The following is a 21,351-nucleotide window of genomic DNA, read 5'->3' as shown; positions in this document are numbered from 1 at the left end:
TATGAGAGAGAGAATATTTGCTAATTAACACTTCAAAAGTCATAAATCGACCATCACAAAATAAACGAAAATAAAAATAAATAAATCTGCACAAAGAAAAACAGATCCCCTTAATCACTAAAAACTAAACAAGTTTGGGAGAACTTTGTTCTTTGTTAACCTTTGTTAACGAAGATGGTCAATTCTTCTTTGATATGTGCCAGTCAGTGCTTAATTCAATTTAAAATTGTTCACTGTTACTATTTAACAAAGGAGAGACTATCCATAATATTTCCTAACATAGACAATTATTGCGATAGGTGTAAGACTGAAGTAGCCACTTTTTCACATAAGTTCTGGTCATGTTCTTCATTAAAATCTTTTTTAGAAATCTTTGTTTTCTACAATTTCTAAAGTTCTGAAAATTAATTTACAACCTAATGTACAAACCTTTGATTTCTGTCTATACATGCAGTCCTCGCATGACCTTTATCCTCCTCCACCTCACTATCTGCTCTGACACTCTGGTTCCCCTCCCACTGCAAATGTAGTTTAACCCCCTCCCCTCCCCGAGCAGCACTAGCAAATCTACCCGCAAGAATGTTAGTCCCCCTCCAGTTCAGGGGCAAACCGTCCCGTCGGAACAGGCCCCACCTTCCCGGGAACAAAGCCCAATTGTCCAGAAACATGAAGCCCTCCCTCCTGCACCATCTCCTTAGCCACGTATTTAGCTGCACTCTCCGCACATTTATATTTACAGGGACTTTACTCCTGACGCCGGTCCCTGGACCCGACTCGTTTACAGACCCGGAGCGGAACCGGAGCAGATTCTCAGCCACTGGTTTACATCCCAGGTCATGAAGAAAGGATAAAGTTTCCCCGTGAATTTATTCCCAGTGAAGGTGTGGAGATGGGACTTGGTCTCCGCGTTGTAAAATGAAACTGTCCCGGACTCGTAACTGAGATAAACTCCCACCCTCCTGGGGATGGGACCGGCAGCGAGACGGGACTCGGGGGAGGGGATACCGAACACGTCACAATCCCGATGTAACACGTCATAATACCGCCTGATGACCCAGAATCCGGTCTCCGGACTCAGACTGACCAATCCCTTCCTCTCCACAGACTCTGCGGCGACTCCCAGACACCAGAGCCGATTCCCCGTCACCTCCACCTCCCAGTAATGTCTCCCCGATGTGAATCCCTCCGATCCCAGCACACATTCCCAGTATGTGAATCTCTTCCCGGTGTCAGGGAGATCCCTCCGGATCCCGGTCCGTCTCACACTCTTCCGATCCTCAGACACCTCGAGCCGCTGATTCGCCGTTTCCACATCCAGGGTGACAGAGACTGGGGGGAAAAGCAGAGAATTAGAGAGTCTCCGGGGATCGGGGGGTGACTCAGGCAGCGCGGCCCCGGGGATCGGGGGGAGAAGCAGAGAATTAGAGAGTCCCCGGGGATCGGGGGGTGACTCGGACAGCGCGGCCCCGGGGATCGGGGGGAGACTCGGACAGCGCGGCCCCGGGGATCGGGGGGAGACTCGGACAGCGCGGCCCCGGGGATCGGGGGGAGACTCGGGCAGCGCGGCCCCGGGGATCGGGTGGGAGACTCGGGCAGCGCGGCCCCGGGGATCGGGGCGAGACTCGGACATCGGGGATCGGGGGGAGACTCGGACAGCGCGGCCCCGGGGATCGGAGGGAGACTCGGGCAGCGCGGCCCCGGGGATCGGGTGGGAGACTCGGGCAGCGCGGCCCCGGGGATCGGGGCGAGACTCGGACATCGGGGATCGGGGGGAGACTCGGACAGCGCGGCCCCGGGGATCGGGGGAGACTCGGACAGCGCGGCCCCGGGGATCGGGGGGAGACTCGGACAGCGCGGCCCCGGGGGTCGGGGGGAGTCTCGGGCAGCGCGGCCCCGGGGATCGGGGGGAGACTCGGGCAGCGCGGCCCCGGGGATCGGGGGGAGACTCGGGCAGCGCGGCCCCGGGGATCGGGGCGAGACTCGGACAGCGGGGATCGGGGATCGGGGGGAGACTCGGACAGCGCGGCCCCGGGGATCGGGGGAGACTCGGACAGCGGGGATCGGGGATCGGGGGGAGACTCGGGCAGCGCGGCCCCGGGGGTCGGGGGGAGACTCGGGCAGCGCGGCCCCGGGGATCGGGGGGAGACTCCGGCAGCGCGGCCCCGGGGATCGGGGGGAGACTCGGGCAGCGGGGCCCCGGGGATCGGGGGGAGACTCGGGCAGCGCGCCCCCGGGGATCGGGGGGAGACTCGGGCAGCGCGGCCCCGGGGATCGGGGGGAGACTCGGGCAGCGCGCCCCCGGGGATCGGGGGGAGGCTCGGGCAGCACGGCCCCGGGGATCGGGGGAGACTCGGGCAGCGCGGCCCCGGGGATCGGGGGGAGACTCGGGCAGCACGGCCCCGGGGATCGGGGGGAGACTCGGGCAGCGCGACCCCGGGGAGCGGGGGGAGACTCGGACAGCGCGGCCCCGGGACCGACGGAAAGTCCGCTGGGCCTCAGGCGCGGTCGGGTGGCCGACTCGAACCTTTCCCGTTGTTTGACCCGACGAAAGCGGATGGACAATTAATGTCTCCCCAGGGGTTTTATGCTGGACGGTGAGCAGAGAGACCCCTGACCCTTGACTCCTCAGACAGGGGAAACATCCTCCCTCACTCCTGCCTGTTGACCCCTGAAAGAATTTTGTGTTTCCATGAGATCTCCTCTCATTCTTCGAAACTGGGAACAGAGAACATAGAGCAGTACAACACAGGAACAGGCCCGTCATTCAATGTTCACATTCATTTGTGAGTGTGAAGTGGGGGAGTGTGATGGTTTGAGACAGTAAAGGAGGTGATAATGGGAACCAGTAGGGGAGAGATGAATGGCAGATTGAACCAGGTGGGGGGAGGGGTGGAAACCCCGTGGGTGAACTGTGTGTGTAGACGTAATGAGAAGCTAGAGGGGGCAAAGATGGCAGATGAGGATGACTTTGTCCCCTTTCCCAGAACCCCATCCCCCGCAGCCCCTCATTAGGACAGGGGATGAATTTGCAGGAACCCTTAAGCAACACAGGTCCTGATGAAGTGTTTCAGTCTGAACTGTCGACTGTTTACTCTTTTCCACAGAAACTTCCCGGCCTGCTATTCCCGCAACAATTTGTGTGTGTTACTCTGCTTTAAATATACTCAATTATTTGGCCTCCACAGCTGCCTGTGGCAGATTCACTATCCTGTGGATAAAGGACTTCCTCCTCATCTCTGTCCTAAATGGACATCCCTATAGTCGGAGGCTGTGCTTACTGTTCTCGACCCACCCACATCCTCCCAACATCAACTCTCTCCCGACAGGTGTCAGAGAGATCTGGCGAGACCATTCATCAGGACCTGTGTAACTTGCATTACCAGCATCTGCAGAGTTTCTCATGTTTGATTTTTAAAGCAGAAGTTAATAAGTAAACTTCTTGATTGGTCAGTGTCTCCAATGTTATGGGGAGGAGGCGGGAGAATAGGATTGATGGAGATAATAAATCAGACATTCCTCTAAACTCCCGTGAGTACAGGCCCAGAACCATCAGACAATCCTCACATGTTAATTATTTCATTCCCGGAATCATTCTTGTGAATCTTCTGCACCCTCTCCAATGCCAGTACATGTTTTCCGATAGAAGGGACCCAAAACTGCTCACAATACTCCAAGTGTGGTCTGAACAATGCCTTATTAAAACCTCAGAATTACATCCTTGCTCTTGTACTCTAATCCTCTTGAAGTGAAAGCAAACATTGAGTTTGCCAATCTTACCACTGACACAAACTGCAAGTTAACCTTCAGGGAATCCTGCACAAGGACACCCATGTCCCTTTGCACCTCTGATTTTTCAGTTTTCACCCGGTTTACAGAACTGTCTCTGCTTTTATTCCTTCGACCAAAGTCGTAGCTGCCTAAGTTTGTACCTGCCAAACTCTACCTGTGCTACAAGATCCTCATTCCGTATACTGGTGCATTCAAATAAGACCATAAGACAAAGCAGCAGAAGCCGGCCATTCGGCCCTTCGAATCTGCTCCGACATTTTATCATGAGCTGATCCATTCTCCCATTTTGTCCCATTCCCCCACCTTCTCACCATGACCTTTGATGCCCTGGCTACTCACATACCTATCAATCCCTGACTTAAATACACCCAATGACTTGGCTTCCACTGCCGCAAGAAACTCACAGATTCACCACCCTCTGGCTAAAAAAATTTCTTCACATCTCCGTTCTGAATGGTCGCCCTTCAATCCTTAAGTCATGTCCTCTCGTACTAAACTCCTCCACCATGGGAAACAACTTTGCCACAACCACTCTGTCCATGCATTTTAACATTCGAAATATTTCTGTGAAGTTCCCCCTCATTCTTCTAAACTCCAAGGAGTACAGTCCAAGAGCGGTCAAATGTTTTTCATATGTTAACCCTCTCATTCCCGGAATCATTCTAGTGAATCTTCTCTGAACCCTCTCCAATGTCAGAACATCCTTTCTTAAATAAGGAACCCAAAACTGTACACAGTATTCCAAGTGAGGTCTTACCAGTGCCTCAACATCACATCCCTGCTCCTATACTCTATTCCTCTAGAAATGAATGCCAACATTGCATTCGCCTACTTCACCACCGACTCAACCTGGAGGTTAACCTTAAGGGTATCCTGCATGAGCACTCCCCAGTCCCATTGCATCTGTTCCGAATGTGCAACAACTCTCACGGGCCGAAGGGTACAAATTCGTCCCCTCCTTCTTGAGAATCGCAAGATGGCTTTTAATTCGTGTCTGGGACCCAGGAAATGAGAGAGAATCCTCAAGGTTTTTGCAATGTGTCCTGGCCCCTCAGCAAGACTAAGCCACGGATAACGGCCATTGTCTCTTGGAGACGGAATTGTGTATTGAGTACTGTACTATTCATTGAAGCCCTCAGGGAATGACCGGAGTGGGCTGGTTGAGGGATTGCATCATCCCAACCTGATTGACATCTAAGACCCCGTGAGTAAGGATAAAAGCGGGTCTGGGAAACAACCCCTTGAGACGCTCCAGGAGAAATTTTAGAAATCCCGTGACAGCGTTTAATAGCGACAGCCGGTGGAGGGCTCGCGTGCATCCTTTCCCGTTGCCTGGGATTGGGGCCTTACCATGGAAGAACGGCTTCGCTAAAGAAGAGGCCACCAACGAAATTTCGAAGGATCGGCATCATAAAAAGGAAAAGCTGGCAAGTTTCTAAAAACTCTCTCTTGACTCCAACCAAATGCTGAAGCCTGCATGAACTGAGTGACTTTTATATTTCCATCGGACAATACATTATCCCCTAGACAACGATAGTTATTTCTTATTGATTATTATTATACCCGCACTTTTAGATTTAGTATTGACGACGTATATTATCTGTATGTTTGCATTGATATTATTTTTGTGTATTTTTACCAATAAATACTGTTAAAAATAGTACCATCAGACTTCAACCGACCTCTCTATCTTTGCTGGTAAGTGACCCAGTTACGGGGTTCGTAACACATCTCAGAATTTTGAATTCTCTCTCCATTTAAATAATAGTCAGCCCGTTTACTTCTTCTACCAACGTGCATGACCATACACTTTTCAACATTGTATTTCATTTGCCACTTCTTTGACCATTCTCCTAATCTATCCAAGTCTCTCTGCAGACTCTGTTTCCTCAGCACTACCGTTCCCTCCACCTATCTTCGTATCATCAACAAACTTAGCCACAAAGCCATCTATTCCATAATCCAAATCGTTGATATACAACGTAAAAAGAAACGGCCCCAACAAGGACCCCTGTGGAACACCACTGGTAACCGGCAGACAACCAGAATGGGATCCTTTATTCCCACTCTCTGTTTCCTGCCAATCCGCCAACGATCTATCCACATATGTAAATTTCCCGTAATTCCATGGGCTCTTATCTTGTTTGTCAGGCAGGATTTTCCTTTAAGGAAACCATGCTGAGTTTGGCCTATCTTGTCACATGACTCCGTAACCTCATCCTTGACAATTGACTCCAGAAACCTCCCAACCATTTCTCAAGCTAACAGGTCTATAATTTACATTTTGCTTCCTTGCCCCTTTCTTAAATACCAGAGTGGCATTTACAATCTTCCACTCCTCCGGAACCATGCCAGAATCTATTGACTTTTGAAAGATCATTGCTAATGCCTCCGCGATCTCCACAGCTACTTCCTTCAAAACACAAGGGTGCATTCCATCTGGTCCTGGAGATTTATCTACCCTTAGACTATTCAGCTTCCTCAGTACTTTCTCTGTCGTAATTGTGACTGCGCACGCATCTCTTCCCTGACACCCTTGAGTGTCCGCTATACTGCTGATATCTTCCTCAGTGAGGACTGATGCAAATACTCGTTCAGTTCCTCAGCCATCTCCTTATCTCCCATTACAATTTCTCCAGCATCATTTTCTATCGGTGCTTTCTCCACTCTCACCCGTTTTTTACTCTTTATATACTTGAAAAAGCTTTAAGTATCTTCTTTGATATTATTTGCCAGCTTCCTTTTACAGATCATCTTTTCCCTCTTAATGGCCATCGTAGTTTCCTTTTGTAAGCTTTTAAAAACTTCCCAATCCTCTGTCTTCACACTAATTTTTGTTTCCTTGAATGCCCTCTCCGTTGCTTTTACTTTGGCTTTCACTTCTCTTGTTAGCTACGGTCGCATCCTTTTTCCATTCGAAAATTTCTTCTTTTTTGGAATATATCTGTCTTGCACCTTACTCACTTCTCGCATAAACTCCAGCCACTGCTGCTCTGCCGTCCTTCCCGCTAGTGTCCCTTTCCAGTCAAATTTGGCCAGTTCCTCTCTCATGCCACTGTAATTTCCTTTACTCCACTGAAATACCGACACATCGGATTTCGGCTTCTCTTTCTCAAATTTCACAGTGAACTCAATCATGTTACAATCACTGCCTCCTAACAGCTCCTTCACCTCAATCTCTCTAATCACCTCTGGGTCATTACACAATATCCAATCCAGTACCTCTGATCCCCTAGTGGGCTCAACAACAAGCTGTTCTGAAAAGCCATCTCGTAGACATTCTACAAATTCTCTCTCTTGAGATCCAGTGTTGACCTGATTTTCCCAATCCACTCGCATGTTAAAATCCCCCACAATTATCATAACACTGCCCTTCTGGCAAGCCTTTTCTATTTCCTGTTGTAATTTGTAGTCCACCTCACTGCAGCTGTTAGGAGGCCTGTAGATAACTGCCATCAGGGTCCTTTTACCCCTGCGATTTCTTAGCTCAACCCAGAAAGATTCTGCACCTTCCGATACTATGTCACCTCTTTCTAATGATTTAATATCATTTCCATGCCACCCCCTCTGCCTACCTGCCTATACTTCCGATACACCGTGTATCCTTGGACGTTCAGCTCTCAGAGACATGCATCCTTTAGCCACGTCTCAGTGATGGCCACAAAATTATACCTGCCAATCTGTAGCTGTACGACAAGATCATCCACCTTATTCCTTATGCTGTGTGTATTTAAGTATAACACCTTAAGTCCAGTATTTGATACTTTTTGATTTGATTGCACTTCAACTCATCCCATTGGCTGCAAATTTGCCCCATCACCTGCCTGTCCTTCCTGACATCTTTCCTACTCACTATCTTAGATTTATTTCTGTTTTCCCCCTCTTCCACTTTACCATTCCGGTTTACCATCCCCCTGCCAAATTAGTTTAAACCCTCCCTAACAGCTCTATTAAACATTCCCGCTATGGTTCGGGTGTAACCCGTCCTTTTTGAACAGGTAATACTTCCCCCAGAAGAGATCCCAATGATCCAAGAATCTGAAGCCCTGCCCCCTACACTAGTCTGTCAGCCACGCATTCATCAGCCTGATCCTACTATTCTTGCCCTCGCTAGCACGTGGCACAGGTAGCAATCCTGAGATTACTACCCTGGAGGTCCTGCTTCTCAGCTTCCTTCCTAACTCCCGGAAATCTCTCTTCAGGACCTCCTCCCTTTTCCTCTCTATGTCATTGGTACCAACATGTACCAAGACAGCTGGCTGCTCGCCCTCTCCCTTCAGGATATTCTGGACCCGATCCGAGACATCCCGTACCCTGGCACCTGGGAGGCAGCACACCATGCGGGTATCTCTACCAGGCTCACAGATTCTCCTGTCTGTTCCCCTGACTATGGAATCCCCTCTGACTACCGCATTCCTCTTCTCCCTCCTTCCCTCCTGCACAACAGCGCCAGGCTGAGTGCCAGAGACCCGGTCATCGTGGCCGTCCCCTGTCAGGTCATCCCCCTCAACAGCATCCAAAACGATATACTTGTTGCTGAGGGGGGCAGCCACAGGGGTGCTCTCCACTATCCGGGCATTTCCCTTCCCTCTCCTGACAGTCACCCAGTTTTCTGATCCCTGTAGCCTAGGGATGACTACCTCCCTGTAGCTCCTGTCTATCACCTCTTCATTTTCTCTAATAAGCAGTAGGTCATCAAGCTGCAGCTCCAGATCCCTAACACGGTCTCCGAGGAGCTGAATCTCGGTTCACCTGGTGCAGATGTGGCTATCAGGGAGGCTGGAGGTCTCCCAGGATTCCCACATCTGACACCCTGAACAAAGCACTAACCCTGCAGACATGCTACCTAATTCTACAGGAATGAAACAAAGAAAGATAGGTCAACTCACCCACTTACTTCGCCAAGTACACAAACTTTTTAAACCGTTAGCTAATGTGCCCTGCTGTTCCCCCGTCCGTCCAGCACGATTTGCCAAGGGGAGAAAAAGAGTCGGTTTCTCACTCTCGCCTCTTCCCGTTACCGCCTAAGCCCGTTGAGCCAAAGCCCTACACTCTGCTGCCACCCACTCCGCTGCCCGCTGTATAGGGTGGTCATCTTTTTAAACTCTCCGCGCTGTCCTACGCAATCTCGCCGTTCTTGTACGCAAAGTCTTTTAAAAAATCTGCCTTCCTTCAGAATTTAGCTCCCACGCCACCCTTCTTGTCCCAATCTAAAAAACACCTTCAGTCCTGTATTCATCAGCCTATTCCACACTGTCCACATGAAATTCAGCAAGGCCTTTGATGTCGATGATAGACCACACTTGGAGCATTGTCTGCTTTTCCGGTTCCCGAATATGGGGAGGATGTCATTACACTGGACAGGAGGCTTCAGGAGGATGTTACCAGGACTGGGGGCTTGGGTTAAAAGCAGAGAGTAGGATGTTCAGGTATGACCCCTTATCGAGGTAAATAATTCATAAGGAGCTTAAATAAAGTTTCTTTTTCCAAGAAATGGGGGTACAGATCCAGAGGCCTCAGATTGAAAGTGAGACGGGAAATTTTTCTGAGTGGTCTATTGGGTAACATTCTCATAGAGAGGGAGGTTTGTAAATGGAATTTGCCCTCAGACGCTGTAGAAACAGGTAAAAATAAAATATCTTAAAATAAATTTGGGCAGGTACACAGATGGGAAATGGTTAGAGGGATGGGGGGGGGGGCAAACACACACAAATGGGCCGTGCTCAAGAAGACATCTTAGTCTTGCAGATTGATGAAGCGGGCCGTGAGTTCAACATCCATCAAACCCTCCCAGATCATCCTCCTGAGGAATCTCACCCCGGAGTCTGTCTGTGAAGTGTTGATGTGACGTCACGTCAGAGGGCAGCTCAGTGCCACAGAACAGACAGACTGGGTAAGGACGGCAGATTTCAATCCTAAATGGGAATTTGTGCCTATTTCTGTGGCCGTGTGTCACACTTGATTGAGTTGTTTAAATGAATAAATGACTGTCTCTGAAGAGATTAGTTTCCAGGTTACTGAGGGAAATAACCACGTACATTGCTGAGGCTCTGACTACAATCTGCCAGTCCTTCCTGTGTATGTGTGTGAGTGAGCTTTGCCAGGCTGGTTATGCTGTATGTGCTTCTCCCGAGATGAAATCTTGACCCATGTCAATGCTTGTTGGTGTGTCCGAGCTAATTCTCACAATGCTTCAATGTAGTGGTCTGATCACCATAAGACATAGGAGCAGAATTAGGCCATTTGCCTACCGTGTCTGCTCCACCATTCAATCATGGCTGATCCTTTTTTTCCCTCCTCAGCCCCAGTACCTGGTCTTCTCCCCATAACATTTGATGCTGTGTCCAATCTAGAACCTATCAAGCTCTGCCTTAAATACACAGAACAAGTTCCACAAATTCACCAGCCGCTGGCTCAAATTTCTCCGCATCTGTTTTAAATCGACTCCCCTCTATCTTGAGGCTGTGCCCTCTTGTCCTAAACTCCACCGCCATGGGAAACATCGTTTCCACATCTACTCTGTCTAGGCCTTTCAACATTCGAAAGGTTTCAATGAGATCCCCCCTCATCTTTCTAAATTCCAGCGAGTACAGACACAGAGCTATCAAACATTCCTTGTATGATAACCCTTTCATTCCTGGAAACATCCTTATGAAATGAACCTTCTGCAATGCCAGCACATCTTTTCTTAGAAAAATTGTGCACAATACTCAAGGTGAGGCTTCACCAGCGCCTTATAAAGCCCCAGTATCACATCCCTGCTCTTGGATTGAATGCTATTCTGAACCACAGATTAACAGCCAGGAGCAACAGACTCCGGGACAGCTTCTTCAACCAGGCCATCAGACTGATTAACTCGTGTTGACACAACTGAATTTCTATGTTATATTAACCAGCCTGTTGTACATATTATTCATCATAAATTACTATAAATTGCACATTGCACATTTAGGCGGAGATGTACCGTAAAGATTTTTAATCCTCATGTATATGAAGGATGTAAGTAATAAAGTCAATTGAATTCAAATCAATTTCTTGTTTATTTTATTCATCCTAATCATTCTTTCAGTTCCTCTCTGTAGATATTTAAAAGCTTCCCAATCCTCTGTCTTCCTACTAATTTTTGTTTTGTTGTATCCCCTCTCTTTTGCCTTTAAATGAACTTGACTTCCCTTGTCAGCCACGGTTTTACTATTTTACCATTTGAGTATTTATTTATTTTTGGAATACATCTATCCTTCACCTTCCTCATTTTCCCAGAAACTGACACCATTTCTGCTCTGCTCTCATCCCTGCCAGCATCTCCTTCCAATTTGCTTTGGCCAACTTCTCTCTCAGACCACTGTAATTTATTTTACTTCTCTGAAATACTACAATGTAAGACTTTACTTTCTCCTCATCAAATTTCAAGTTGAACTCAGCATGTTGTGAGCACTGCCTCCTAAGGATTCTTTTAACTACTCACCCCTGGTTCAATACATAACACCCAATCCAGTAGAGCTGTTCCCCGAGTAGGCTCAACGACAAACTGCTCTAGAAAGCCATCACATTGCATTCAACAAACTCACTCTCTTGAGATCCTTTACCAACCTGATTTTCCCAATTGACCTGCATGTTGAAATCTCCCATGATTATCATAACATTGTCCTTTTCATCAGCCTTTTCTATTTCCAGTTGTAATCTGTGGGCCTCAACCCACTGACTGTTGGGAGGCCTGTATATGACTGGTGTCAGTGTCATTTTTACTTTTGCAGTTCCTTACCTCAACCCACAAGGATTCAACATCTTCCAATCCTATGTCACATCTAGCTGCTGATTTACCAGCAGAGCCACACCACCCCATCAGCCTTCCTTCCTTCCTCCGATACATTGTGTAACCTTGGACATTCAGCTCCCAACTACAACCATTCTTCAGCCACGATTCCGTGATGGCCACAACATCATACCTGACAATCGGTAATAGTGCAACAAGATCATCCTCCTTATTTCTCATACTCCATGCATTGAGATATAACACTTTGTGTACTGTATCTGCTACCCTTTTTAATTCTGCATCCCTAATGCACTGATACTCACCCTGCTGGCCGCAATTTTGTCCTCGCATCTGTCCGCTGTATCTGGCAGTCTGACTGCATGCTATCTTTGCATTTTTACCATCAGTCCTATCCCTTCACTCCAGTTCCAACCACCCCCCACCACCAAATTAGTTTAAATCCTACCCAACAGCTCTATGAAACCTCTCTCATCAAGAATATTGTTCTCTGTCGGGTCGAGGTGCAATGCATCCCTTCTGAGCAGGTAATTCCTCCACCAGAACAGATCCCAATGATGCAAGAACCTGAGGCCCTGTCCCCAGCACCATCTTCTCAGCCATGGTTTATCTGCCAAGTTATCCTGTTTCTACCCTCACCAGCACGTGGCACAGGCAGCAATCCAGAAATTACAACCCTGGAGGTGCTGCTTCTGAGCTTTCTACCAAGCTAGCCAGATTCTTTTCAGGACCTCTTTGTTTTTACTTCCTATGTAATTGGTCCCAAGTTGCAAAATGATAGCTGGCTCTTGACCCTCCCTCTCCAAAATGCTGCAGACTCGATCTGAGACGTCCCTGACCTTGGCACCTAGGAGACAACATAGCATTCCGGTGTCTGATTCTTGTCCAAAGATTCTCCTGTCTGTTCCCCGAACGATTGAGTCCCCGATCACTACCGCTCCCCTCTGCTCCCTCTAACAACAGTGAGAGATGCTGATCCGGAAGGGGGAAGACCTGCGTCAGTCAGAGTCTGCACTCACAGGGCACGCAGGACTTGTGTATTTTCCTGACAATCCCCGTCACCACACTGATACCCGTTTTTAGTCAGCATTAAATTCCCAGCATCTGTGGTAAGATTCAAATTCAAGTCCTGGTGTGTTAGTGCAGTGTGGCTGGAATCAGGACACAGTGGTTCATCTGCCAGTCCCATGTATTGGTTGTATTGTGACCCTGTGCTGGTGTGTTCAGGGGTCTGACATCTCCAGCTGACCATGTGACAGTGATGCCTCCCAGTCGGTGGGGTTCATGTGGAATAAACTTCAGTTCCCCTTCAGTCCATTATCGCAGCCAATCCTTGCTTCAACTTATAACATAATTGTGTTTCGTGAACAAGGAAAAATGAATCTTTGTAAATGTTACCTCGCTTAATGGTATCAAGTTTTTCTCTCAGCACTGTGTTCAACAAATAGGGGTGAACGAATTTTCCAACCGGCAGGGCCTCATCTGTCACTGACAATTCCTGGATATCGTCATTAATCCTGTAAATATTAAACTGCTGGTGATAAACTGGAATTTTTGAACTATTTTACAAATCTGTGCAGGGTTTCAGTAAAGAGCATGTCCTACCTCCTCTTCCGACGAGCTTCCTCCTGAAATAAATAAAAACACAAATCTGATTAGACTTGGACTTACTCTCCACATCGTTGACCGATTCATTGCAGTTTAATTTACGATTAATTATGCTGAAAATTCATCGCGTAAAGATTGTATGTTGCTGATAAATGATCGATTATCTGTCTCCGAATGTCATTAGTGGAGTGATTGGAGGTTCGTCATGCAAGGAGAACACTCTGTGTGAGGACACCAGCAGCGGCAATTGATTTGGTAGAATTGGCCGCTGTGCTGTGTTTATTTCAAATATACCACTGTTCATTTACTTCAATTTGACAGAAACAAATTAAAATTTAATCACTCACCTTGAGAAATATCACACCATCTTTTTGATCTATCTGCTCCTTTAACTTCAAGATTTCCTCCTGAATAAACCTGATATTCTCTTGAATCTCTCGAAGGTTTTTCTCCATTGGATTAAGAATCCTCTTCTCTTCTTCCCTGAGATCCCGGAGTGAGCTCTGCTCTTTCTCAGTGATAATCCGGCGCAGTTCAGCAAACTGGGATGTGATGTGGGACTGAACGCTGTGTGACTGTTTCTGTCAAATGGAAGGTGAAGATTAGTTTACTGCATTGCTGTGTTGTATTTCGTTATGACATAAAAGTGACCATTCGGTCCATTCAGGTCCATACTACTTCTGAGACATTCCCGTCAACCCCATTTCCTCACGCTTCCCTGAAACCTATTCTCCCTCAATGATCCATTAACTCCCACGTGATTCACATACACCCTCCCCCACCTTCACAGGGTTAATTGTAATTAGCCATTCATCCAGCATGTCCTTGGGATGTGTCTGGCCACAGGGAGAACATGCAAACTCCACACAGACAGCACCAGAGATCAGGATCGAACCCAGGTCACTGGAGCTGCGATACCCGTCTATTCTGCATTAAATGGAGCAAAACTCGACAGTAATATCAGAAATTCCACTCAGGAAGCCTCACCCGAACTCCGGAAATCTTCTCTTTCTGTTGCTGCTCCTTTTCCTGGAAGTCTGATTTCTTTTTTGTGAGAGAGTCTAAGGAAGATTTTAGCTGATCCTGGAAGTCAGAGAGCGAAGGAAATAGAAACTAAGATGCATCAAAAGAAACAGGTGATCAAACCCGATTATCTCACAAAATGCCGGAGGAACTCAGTGAGTCAGGCAGCATCTTTTCAGGGGAAATAAACAGTCGGTGTTTCGGGATGAGACCCTTCATCAGGACTGGGAAGGAATGCGGCAGAAGCCAGAATAAAAAGGTTGGGGATGAGAACCAGCTGACAGGTGACGGGTGAGACAACGTGAGGGGGAACGTGGGGGAGGGTGATGAAGTGAGAAGCTAGGAGGGGACAGGTGGAAGAGGTAAAGGGCTGGAGAAGAAGGAATCTAATAGGAGAGGACAATCGACCATCGAAGACACGGGAGGAACTGGGCTGTATGCGGCCCTGAATGGTGACGAGGGAGGAGTTAGGAGTCAGGTGTAGCACTTGTCCCGCTTGCAGTTGTCAGTGTCAGGAGGGAGATCAGTGGGGAGGAGCGAGTGGATCAGGGCGATACAGTACGGGGAGCGATCCGTATAAAGATCGGAGAGTTGCGGGGTGCGGAGGTGGGCTGTGGGACAGATAGATGCTAGAATCCCGTTGGAGATGGCGGAAGTTGCAAAGAATGAAGTGTTAGTTATGTAGGCTCGTGTGATGGTATGTAGGACAAAGGAAATGTGTTAAGTATTAAATTAACGTTAGTTTTTACCATGTAGATTTTAACAGCTTCTTTAATCGGCATGAAGCGGTGCTCTCTGTGTTCCTGCGCGTCTCTGCAGACCAGACAGATCAGTGTCTTGTCCGTTTCACAAAACAGCTTCAGTTCTTCCTCATGTTCCTCGCAGTGACGTTTACTTTTCTTCCCTTTCGGATTCAGGTTTAGATTTCGAGCTTTTTCAGCCAGATTTGCTAAGGCCCGACTGGCCCTGAGGGTGCGGTCAGCAAACACCTCTCTACATTCCGGGCAGGAGTTTCTCTCCTCCCTTTCCCAATACTGTGTGATACAAGAGCGACAGAAGTTGTGTCCACACTCCAGTGACACCGGATCGTTGAAGAAATCCAGGCAGATGGGACAAATTACCTCCTCGCTCAAACTCTCGACCGGTCCTTTCGAAGCCATGTTAACTCCCAGCACTTCCTGATTCAGAATGCTTTCACTTTCGGGGAGTTGCTGATCCCCTGCAGTACCGCGATTGTCCACTACGCGCGCTGCAGTCTCAGGGAATGAACATTCTGCTGCTGGATGTGTTCACTGGAAATTTTGGTCAGCGTGGGATCAAAAACACATTAAACTGGCAACAGATAAGAAAATGCGGCCATGGACTGTCTAAGCCCGGCTACGAGCGGAGGAGGGTTGGCCATATGGCTTGCAACCCCATCTCTTAAAAACCTAGAGAGACAAAAACGTCAGCTAAATCTCCAAACGCCCCAAAGGCCCCATCCCTGCGGTCGGAAGGACAGTCCCCTGGAAGTCCTGCGCTGAAAGGAGAAGCCATGTCCCCCCCTGGGGTGGTTCACTACTACAATAACAGTGAGGCTTCCTCAGCCAACCCGGCCTCTCCCTATCCAGTGTAGAAGATCCCTGTGGTTCCAATGGTGTCCCTGTAATCTGGAATGTGCCAGTAGGCAGTATTCCTGTACGACAGGGGTTCCCAAACATTTTTTTAATGCCAAAGACCAATACCAGTAACCGTGGACCCCAGGTTGGGAACCCCTGCCCTCCGGACATTTCGATTTGATGACAGGGCAACAAGTTTCGAGCGTCTTTCCCCGAGTTGACGATCTTCCAGCAGCACTCGCTGTCCGTTTTCGTATACGTCCTGGGAACAGCCCGAGGATCAGTGAGCCTTCTGTCACGCAGCCGCTGTGGCACAGGCCCTTGCATCTTTGTCCACAGATCTTCGCCAGCTCACAGTCCGCAAAGAGGTGAGTGGCCGTCTCGTCTCCACTGCAGTAATCTCGGGGCAGCGCGCTGTGGGAGTGATCTCCGGGCATGCAGCAAGGATCAGACTGGGAGGGCCCCTCTCGTCTCCACTGCAGTAATCTCAGGGCAGCGCGCTGTGGGAGTGATCTCCGGGCATTCAGCAAGGATCAGACTGGGAGGGCCCCTCTCGTCTCCACTGCAGTAATCTCGGGGCAGCGTGCTGTGGGAGTGATCTCCGGGCATGCAGCAAGGATCAGACTGGGAGGGGCCCTCTCGTCTCCACTGCAGTAATCTCGGGGCAGCGCGCTGTGGGAGTGATCTCCGGGCATGCAGCAAGGATCAGACTGGGAGGTCCCTCTCGCCGCCAGACAGGCGAGGTCTTGCTGCCTGTTGGTGAGATCTGGTGATGAGGCATTCTGCCAGATGGTCTGGGCTGTCTGCTCAGGGAACCACTCCACTGTGTCCATCCAGTCCTTCTCCTGCAGTCACTGCAGGACATTCCGTGCTGACCACTGCCTGGTGTTCTTGTGGTCAAAGCTGCTGGTCTGAAAGAAATGTCACCAATTTCATTAACTCAAAGTTCACATGGAGAAGCTTCCTGACTGAGACAGACACAGTCTCACAGGGTATTTACAGGGTAGGGGCAGGAATGATGTTTCCCCTGGCTGGGCAGTGGAACCAGGGATCACAGACTCAAAATCCGAGATCACCTCAGCAGGACTGAGATGAGGAGAAATTTCCCCAACACAATGCAGTGAATATTTGGAGTTTTCTCCACAAGTTTTCTTAATTAAACAGACATATTTAGGGGCTCGGCGATGTTGGGAACGTTGCAGGAAAGTGGCGCTGAGGTCAAAGATCAGCCATGTTCTGAGTGAGGGGCAGAACAGCGCAACGGGCCGAATGGCAACGCCCGCTCCTGTTTCTTATTTTCTAAATCACGAGTTTACCTTTGCGCCTTGTTCTCCCTTGGCCTTCAGCCTGTCGGATTGCACAGGGGAGCGGTGAGAGCTCCGGAGATCCATCAGCAGCCGCCGCGGTTATTTCATGCTCTTGTTATTTATCGCTTTTTCTCCATATTTGCATTCGCACAGTTTGATACCTTCAGCACTCTGGCTGATCTTTCACTACCTGCTTCTGTAATGGTTACTATTCTATACTTTTTCTATGTGTGTCCGCAGGAAAATGCTTCTCGGCGTTGTATGTGCTGACTTATCTGTACTCTGATAATAAAATTTACTTTGAAATTTGTGTTTCGGGGAACTTCCTTTGATCCTGAGAACAAACTGTGATTGACATCTCCAGCTTCCAGCAGCAGCCCGTCCCCACACACTCACAGCCAATCAGCGATCATTGCTGGGAGAAGGATGATCTCATTGGCTGAGGGGTGTCAGAGGGCGGGACGCTGAGCGCCCGGCCGAGCCGGAGTTTGGAACCGGGACCGAGTGAGGTCGAAGACTGGGAGCTGCGCCTCGGGTTTCGGCTGCACCACCGGCGGGTCGTGAATCCTTTCGAAGGCAGAGCTGAAGGAGATTGGCGGAGATTCCGTGAGATGTTTCAGCTACACGGAGGGCGTCCGGCCTTTCCCCGCCGAGGATCGGGGTCTGTTGTCTGGAGTTGTCTCCAAGACCCGTCACTTCCTGCTGGGAGAACGGAGCTGCCCTGCAGCGGCTGCCGGTGGATTAATATTTAGGGGTTCGGCGATGTTGGGAGGTGGTGCTGGGGTCAAAGATCAGCCATGTTCTGAGTGAGGGGCAGAACAGTGCAATGGGCCGAATGGCAACGCCTGCTCCTGTTTAAAATCAATAAAATGTTTTAAAAAGAAAGGACTATTCTGAGGAAAGGGTGGAATAGGCGCAACAAGCCGAGTGGCCAGGAATGCTCCTGTTTCTTATTTTCTAAATCACGATGTTGACCTTTCCGCCTTGTTTTCCCTTGGCCTTCAGCCTGTCGGATTGCACAGGGGAGCGGTGAGAGCTCCGGAGATCCATCAGCAGCCGCTGCGGTTATTTCATGCTCTTGTTATTTATTCTGTTTATCGCTGTTTCTCCATATTTGCATTTGCACTGTTTGTTACCTTCAGCACTCTGGCTGATCTTTCACTGCCTGCTTCTGTTATCGTTACTATTCTATACTTTTTCTAAATATGTCCGCATAAAAATGCTTCTCGGGGTTGTATGTGCTGACTTATCTGTACTCCGATAATAAAATTTATTTTTAAATTTGAGTTTCGGGGATTTCCTTTAATTCTGAGAACAAACTGTGACTGACATCTCCAGCTCCTAGTAGCAGCCCGTCCTCACACACAAACAGCCAATCAGCGATCACCGCTGGGAGAGAGATGCTCTCACTGTCTGCGAGCTGTCAGTGGCCGGGCCGGTGTTTGGAACCGGGACCGAGTGAGGCCGGAGACCGGGAGCTGCGCCTCGGATTTCGGCTGCACCACCGGCGGGTCGTGAATCCCTTCGAAGGCAGAGCTGAAGAGACTGGCGGAGATTCCGTGAGATGTTTCAGTTACACGAAGGGCGCCCGGCCTTTCCCCGCCGAGGATCGGGGCCTGTTGTCTCCCAGACTCGTCCCTTCCTGCTGGGAGACGGGAGCTGCCCCGCAGCGGCTGCTGATGGATCTCCGGAGCTCTCACCGCTCCCCTGTGCAATCCGAATGGCTGAAAACCAACGGAGAACAAGACGCAAAGGTAAACTCGTGCTTTAGAAAATAAGAAACAGGAGCATTCCTGGCCACTCGGCTTGTTGCGCCTATTCCACCCTTTCCTCAGAATAGTCCTTTCTTTTTAAATCTTTTTATTGATTTTAAACAAACATAAATGAAACATGAATAAAAGAGCTTGAGAGTACATAATTAATAGGTTAAGGTATAAATACAAATAGATGATAATAACCTCCCAAACTCATAGTGGTTACAAAAAATGGAGAAAATAAGAAACCGTCCCCACCAAAAAAATGAAAAAAATACCTAACCGACATGGGCCATTGCATTATATCAATTATACACAGTAGCGTCAATAACTCCGCACCTCCATCCAAATAATTAAGGACAATAAAAGTAAGGTTTAGGAAAAGTCAGTTTAGCTCATATGAAAATGTTGAATAAATGGTCTCCAAGTTTCTTCATATTTAACTGGAGGGTCAAAGACAACACTTCTAATTTTTTCTAAACTCGAACACGAAATAGTTTGAGAACACCACTGAAATATAGTTGGAGGATTAATTTCTTTCCAATTCAATAGGATAGATCTTCTAGCCATTAATGTAACAAATGCAATCATCCGCCGGGCTGGGGGGGGGGGGGGATAAAGGACTATTATCCACCATTGGTAAACCAAAAGTTGCAGTAATAGGATGACGTTGCAATTTGATATTCAGAACTGTTGAAATAATACCAAAAATATCTTTCCAATAATTTTGCAAACAGGGGCAAGACCAGAACTTTTGGGTCAATGAAGCGACTTCAGAATGACATCTGTCACTGGTTGAACTAACATAAGAATAAAATCGAGCGAGTTTATCCTTGGACATGTGAGCCCTATGAACAACCTTAAATTGTATTAGGCATGTTTAGCACAAATAGAAGAAGAATTGACTAATTGTAAAATTTTCTCCCACTGCTCTGTGGGTATAAGACAGTGAAGTTCTATTTCCCATTCCTTCTTAATTATTTCTGATACTCCTGGCTGTATTTTCATGATCTTATGATAAATGATGGCTACTTAACCCTTCCGGCAAGGATTCAGAGATAGAATTTTTTCTGTAATGTCCATTGGACATAATTTCAGAAAATATAACATTCAATAAATTTCTAACTTGCAAGAATCTAAAAAAAAATGAGTTTTAGGCTGGATAGCTGTTCAAAGGACATAAAACTGTTATCTAAAAATAGATCATGAAAACATGTTATATCTTTTGTTTTCCATAACACAAAGGCTTGGTCCATCAAAGTGGGCTGGAAAAGGAAGTTAGATATAATAGGGCTTGATTATTCAAGCCAAAGAATTTACAAAATTGAAACCATATTCTTAATGTATGTTTATTTGTTTTTTATTTGATTATTTGATTAGTTATTTGTTTATTCAGTTTAGATAAAGCAAAAGGAAATGAAGTTCCTAAAATAGAAAACAATGAGAAGTCTTGTACAGATTTACACTCCAAATTTACCCATTGTGTGCAAGGTACTATGACCGATCCTTGTGTCCAAATTATTAAATATTGAACATTAACTACCCCGTAGTAAAATCTCAGGTTTGGCAAAGCAAAACCACCTTCCTTCTTAGGCTTCTGTAAATATTTTTTACTTAATCTAGGATTTTTATTCTGCCACACATCTGAGGATATTTTGGAGTCAATAATATCAAAAAAAAAGATTTAGGAATAAAAATTGGTAATGTTTGGAATAAATATAAAAATTTGGGTAACACTATCATCTTGATAGTATTAATTCGACCAACCAATGACAGAGATAATGGGGATCACCTTTTAACAAGTTGCTTGATTTGGTCAATTAAAGGTAAAAAATTAACTAAATAAACCCTTATGTTTCCTGGTAATTTTAATACCCAAATAAGTAAAATGATCTGTGACAACTTTAAATGGTATGTGTTCATAAATTGGAACTTGCATATTTAACGGAATTAATTACCTCTTATTAAAATTAAGTTTGTAGCCAGAAAAGCTACTAAACTGAGCAAGCAAGGATAAAATAGTAGGAATAGATCTCTCAGGGTCAGATATGTATAGTAACATCATCAGCATATAACGATAACTGATAAGTCCCTTACCCACGGGTAATACCAAAAATATTAGGTGATTCACGAATAGCAACGGCTAAAGGTTCCAAAGCAATGTCAAATAATAGAGGACTTAAAGGGCAGCCTTGCGTCGTACCACGGGACAACTGAAAAAAAGGAGATCTTTGATTACTGGTAAGAACCGAAGCCAAAGGTTTATAATACATTAATTTAATCCATGATATAAATTTCAAGCTAAAATTAAAATTCTGCAACATATTAAATAAATATAGCCATTCAACTCTATCGAACGCTTTTTCAGCATCCAATGAAATGACATTCTGGTATTTTAGATGAAGAAGTATAAATTATATTAATTAATTTTCTAATGTTAAAAGATGAATAACAGTTTTTAATAAATCCGGTCTGATCTTCAGAGATAATTTGAGGTAATA

The 21,351-nt window shown here is 47.1% G+C and overlaps 1 protein-coding gene across 1 annotated transcript; it reads right to left on the bottom strand.

Moving 5' to 3' along the window:
* Window positions 1–237: 237 nt before the first annotated feature.
* LOC140720202 (zinc-binding protein A33-like) lies at window positions 238–15,593 on the bottom strand. The gene is made up of 5 exons (XM_073035088.1): window positions 15,573–15,593; window positions 13,516–13,749; window positions 13,166–13,188; window positions 12,959–13,077; window positions 238–1,329 (listed from the first exon to the last, which is right to left on the bottom strand). Exons 1-5 carry the CDS (start codon window positions 15,591–15,593, stop codon window positions 779–781), a joined length of 948 nt encoding a protein of 315 aa, XP_072891189.1. The 3' UTR covers window positions 238–778.
* Between the last annotated feature and the right edge of the window lie 5,758 nt (window positions 15,594–21,351).

This window comes from Hemitrygon akajei, unplaced genomic scaffold, assembly GCF_048418815.1.
Source record: "Hemitrygon akajei unplaced genomic scaffold, sHemAka1.3 Scf000038, whole genome shotgun sequence".
In the NCBI taxonomy this organism is placed as follows: domain Eukaryota; kingdom Metazoa; phylum Chordata; class Chondrichthyes; order Myliobatiformes; family Dasyatidae; genus Hemitrygon; species Hemitrygon akajei.
The sequence above is the reverse complement of the archived record's forward strand: the minus strand, read 5'-3'. Positions and strand labels throughout refer to the sequence as shown.

Excerpts from the sequence above, each read along its gene's own strand:
- LOC140720202 (XM_073035088.1), bottom strand. The coding sequence starts at position 15,593 with ATGGCCAACCCTCCTCCGCTC. Across the intron at positions 13,750-15,572 it reads TGGCCAACCCTCCTCCGCTC|AAACAGTCACACAGCGTTCA; the intron begins GTAGCCGGGCTT and ends TCCATTTGACAG. Across the intron at positions 1,330-12,958 it reads ACTTGATACCATTAAGCGAG|TCTCTGTCACCCTGGATGTG; the intron begins GTAACATTTACA and ends TTTTCCCCCCAG.